This window comes from Ipomoea triloba, chromosome 4 (assembly GCF_003576645.1).
Source record: "Ipomoea triloba cultivar NCNSP0323 chromosome 4, ASM357664v1".
NCBI lineage: Eukaryota > Viridiplantae > Streptophyta > Magnoliopsida > Solanales > Convolvulaceae > Ipomoea > Ipomoea triloba.
In genome coordinates this window covers 11,388,024-11,391,795 of record NC_044919.1, presented here as the reverse complement: position 1 = coordinate 11,391,795, position 3,772 = coordinate 11,388,024, and the positions used below count along the sequence as shown (strand labels likewise).

General features: G+C 38.3%; 1 protein-coding gene across 1 annotated transcript; it reads left to right on the top strand.

Annotated features, from left to right (window-relative positions):
* Nucleotides 1–236: 236 nt before the first annotated feature.
* Nucleotides 237–3,498, top strand: LOC116015803 (receptor-like kinase TMK4). Its single transcript, XM_031255971.1, has 2 exons — nt 237–2,340; nt 3,026–3,498. The coding sequence occupies exons 1-2, from the start codon at nt 264–266 to the stop codon at nt 3,496–3,498; spliced, it is 2,550 nt and encodes an 849-aa protein (XP_031111831.1). The 5' UTR covers nt 237–263.
* The last annotated feature ends 274 nt before the right edge of the window (nt 3,499–3,772 follow it).

Genomic DNA, 3,772 nt, shown 5'->3' with positions numbered 1-3,772 from the left:
AAGGTAATACTAGTGTGAAATCGGTGAATCTTTGATTGAGATTAGTGAAACATAAGTTTTTGTCTTATTATTATTATTATTATTATTATTTTCCATTTCATGCAAATTTCTTACTTGGCAAATTAGGCAGCTAACAATAACATGGTTCCTCCACGATGAGACCACAACGCTGAATGGCCTACGCAAAAGCTCTATCCTTATTCTTCCGTTTACTACTTTTAATCAACCTCCTTAGTGTTTCATTTTGCGATGACGTCGCCGTGATGTCTAAGCTCTTAGCCGCGCTCTCTCCGACGCCCTCCGGCTGGTCCACCTCTACACATCCCTGTACTTGGGATTATGTCGAGTGCCAGTCCGGCAATGTGGTCATCATCAGCCTCGCCTCCCAGTCCATCTCCGGCGAACTCCCTTCCGAGCTCACACACCTCGCGTCTCTCCGATCACTTTCCGTCCGGCAAAACTTCCTCTCCGGGCGCTTGCCGTCTTTCGCTAATATGTCCAGACTCGAAAGGCTCAACTTAGACAGCAATGAGTTCAGCTCAATCCCCCAAGATTTCCTCTTGGGTCTTCCCAATTTGCGGATTTTCAACGTTTCCGACAATCACAAACTCAGCCCATGGCAAATTCCTAGTTATTTGACCCAAAGCACACCACCCTTGGAATCTTTCTCCGCGAGCAATGCCAGTATCACCGGCGTCATTCCTAATTTCTTCGATTCTTTCCCGAATCTCCAGAACCTGGAATTATCCTACAATAACCTCACCGGGTCTCTGCCTGGGTCGTTTGGGAGGTCGGAGATACAGAATTTGTGGCTGAATAACCAAAAACAGGGGCTCTCCGGGACTATTGATGTGCTTTCCTCAATGACCCAACTCTCCCAAGTTTGGCTTCATGCCAATGCCTTCACGGGTCCGATCCCTGACCTTTCCAAATGCGTAAATCTCTTCGATTTGCAGCTCGCAGACAACCAATTGACCGGGGTTGTACCAGTTTCCATAACGGCTCTTCCAAAATTGGTGAACATTAATCTTCAGAACAACAATTTGCAGGGTCCGATGCCTGAATTTGGTAATAACGTCAAGATTAATGTTTTTGGTAACAGTTTCTGTATTGGTGCACCTGGACCTTGCGATTCAAAGGTCACAGCACTTCTTGCTGTTGCTGAGGGTCTTGGGTATCCAATCACGCTCGCCCAATCTTGGGTAGGGAATGATGTGTGCTTCGACTGGGCATTTATATCTTGTGAGGCGCCGGGGAATGTGATTACTGTGAATCTTCAAAAACACCATTTTTCAGGTACTATTTCACCCGCTCTTGCCAATTTGACTTCATTAAGGAACCTGTATTTGAATGATAATAATCTTACTGGCCCAATCCCAGAGAGCTTGACTACTTTGCGTAATCTTAAAGTCCTAGAAGTGTCCAATAACAATTTGTCTGGGCCTATACCTGTTTTTCCATCTTCTGTAAACTTTTCTCATGGCGGCAACTTATTTCTTGGGAAGAATGTGAGTACCGGTGGTGGATCACCGGGCTCAGGCCGCAATTCAAATGGATCCTCCATTTCAGCTGAAATAAAGATTGTTGTTGGGGTTATATCTTTTATTGTTGGTATGGTTATGGCTTTTGGGTCTTACAAGTATTCCAAGAAGCGGCTGCATAAGATGATGGTTAGTGAAAAGGGCACTGCAGCTTCGACTGAGATAAAGAAACGGGACATAGTTGATGGTGGGAGAAATTTTTCTGCTCACGAAGATGGAAACATTGCTATTCCCATCCAAGTTCTTGAAAAAGCCACAAACTTTTTTAGCGAAGAAAATGTGTTGGGGAGCGGAGGATATGGAGTGGTATATTTGGGTGAACTAGATGATGGAACTAAGGTTGCTGTGAAAAAGATGAAAGATGGGGCAACGCATACTAAAGGAATGAATGAGTTCCAAGCAGAAATTGCCTTTCTTACCAAAGTGAGGCATAGGAATTTAGTTGCACTGATTGGTTATTGTATCAATGACAACAATAGGCTTTTGGTGTACGAGTATATGCCACAAGGTACATTGGGTCATCATTTATTTGAATGGGAGAAGCATGGCTTTGATCCTCTAACTTGGAAGCAAAGGGTGACAATTGCATTAGATGTGGCCAGGGCGATCGAGTATCTTCATAGTTTGGCTCATCAAAGTTTCATTCACCGAGACATAAAATCCTCAAATATTCTACTTAGTGATGACATGAGAGCCAAGGTCGCAGATTTTGGATTGGTTAGAAAAGCTCCAAATGACAAATCTTCTTTTGAGACGCAAGTTGCTGGAACATTTGGTTACCTTGCACCTGAATATGCTAGTAAGTATTAGTTATGGTATATTTTTCCAATTTGGCACATTACATGATTTATTTTGAGTAATATTGATTGTGTGTAACTACTTAATATGATATTAAAAAAATTAATCTAAATCAAAACCAACATCATATAATGTTGATAAAGTTATAAAAAAGTTAATCCAATTTTAAACCCATGCCATTAACATTTTTGGGCGAGTCTCCTCTACGAGACATGTGGAGTTTATTTATTTATTTATAAGTATTACTTCTTTTTTTTTTAATCAAATATAAGTATCTTTTCAACCTCTTAATATTATCTTTTTTTTTTTGAAAAGACTTAATATTATCTTTTGATTTAAAAATATTACATTTTTTCATAAATAATAATTATTGTATTCATAATTACTATGGTATTTTTCTCATTAAATTCTTATATTAAATTTTAGCTTGTACTCCGAAATATATTTTTAGAGTGGTTGAATAGTCAATTGTAATACCCAAAAAAAAAAAAAGGACTAAATACCAACATTTAAAACTATCTGAAACAGATTGCTTCCAATAGAAGAAGTTTCGCAAAATAAAATAATTCATTATGTACTCACCCTACAACTAGTATATATTGTTTGAATTGTGCTGTCGTTAAATTAAAGCCATAATTGATCACTATAAATAAATCTAGCTTATACATGTGGTGTGTTTCTAACAGCAACAGGACGAGCCACAAACAAAGTAGATGTTTATGCATTTGGAGTTGTTTTAATGGAGATAATCACTGGCAAAAAAGCAGTAGATGAGACGTTGCCTGACGAGACGTGTCACTTGGTTACATGGTTTCACAAGATTATAAGAAAAAGCCACAACCTTAAAAACACTATCGACCGAACTTTTGATCTTGATGACCAAACATTTGAGAGCATTTCTAAGGTTGCAGAGTTGGCAGCTCACTGCACTGCTGACAAATATTTTCTACGACCAACTATGGAACATGTTGTTAACGTCCTTGGTCCCTTTGCAAATAAGTGGAAGCCTTTGAGACCAGAAGAAATAGAGAAAAAGTATGGTGGTCTTGACATTCACATGAGCCTTCCTCTTGCGTTTGAATACTCATCCATTGAAAGTTTGTCTTTTACAGAAGCCAAACTCAATGGACATCGTCTCAATCAAAGTGCGCATTTTTAATTTTTAAGCTCATTATATTTGTGCACATTAGTATTTGAAAAAATAAAGCTTTTAGCTTGTGAATTGTTTCACTTTTAAAAATTTGATCTATGTAAATTAGTTTAAACAAACTTTGTCCTTTAATCCTCTATTATATTAAGGATTAACATTTGATGCACTGCCGATGTATAGATGCTATATAACGGCTGTGAATGAGAAGATGACTATTGAAATCCTTTTTTTGCAAAATATTTAAGACTTATTTTATTAGGAAACTCTTTATTTTTAGTTAACA

Coding starts and splice junctions, on each gene's coding strand:
- LOC116015803 (XM_031255971.1), top strand. CDS start 264: ATGTCTAAGCTCTTAGCCGCGCTCTCTCCGACGCCCTCCGGCTGGTCC. Junction 2,341..3,025: donor CCTTGCACCTGAATATGCTA/GTAAGTATTAGT, acceptor TGTTTCTAACAG/CAACAGGACGAGCCACAAAC.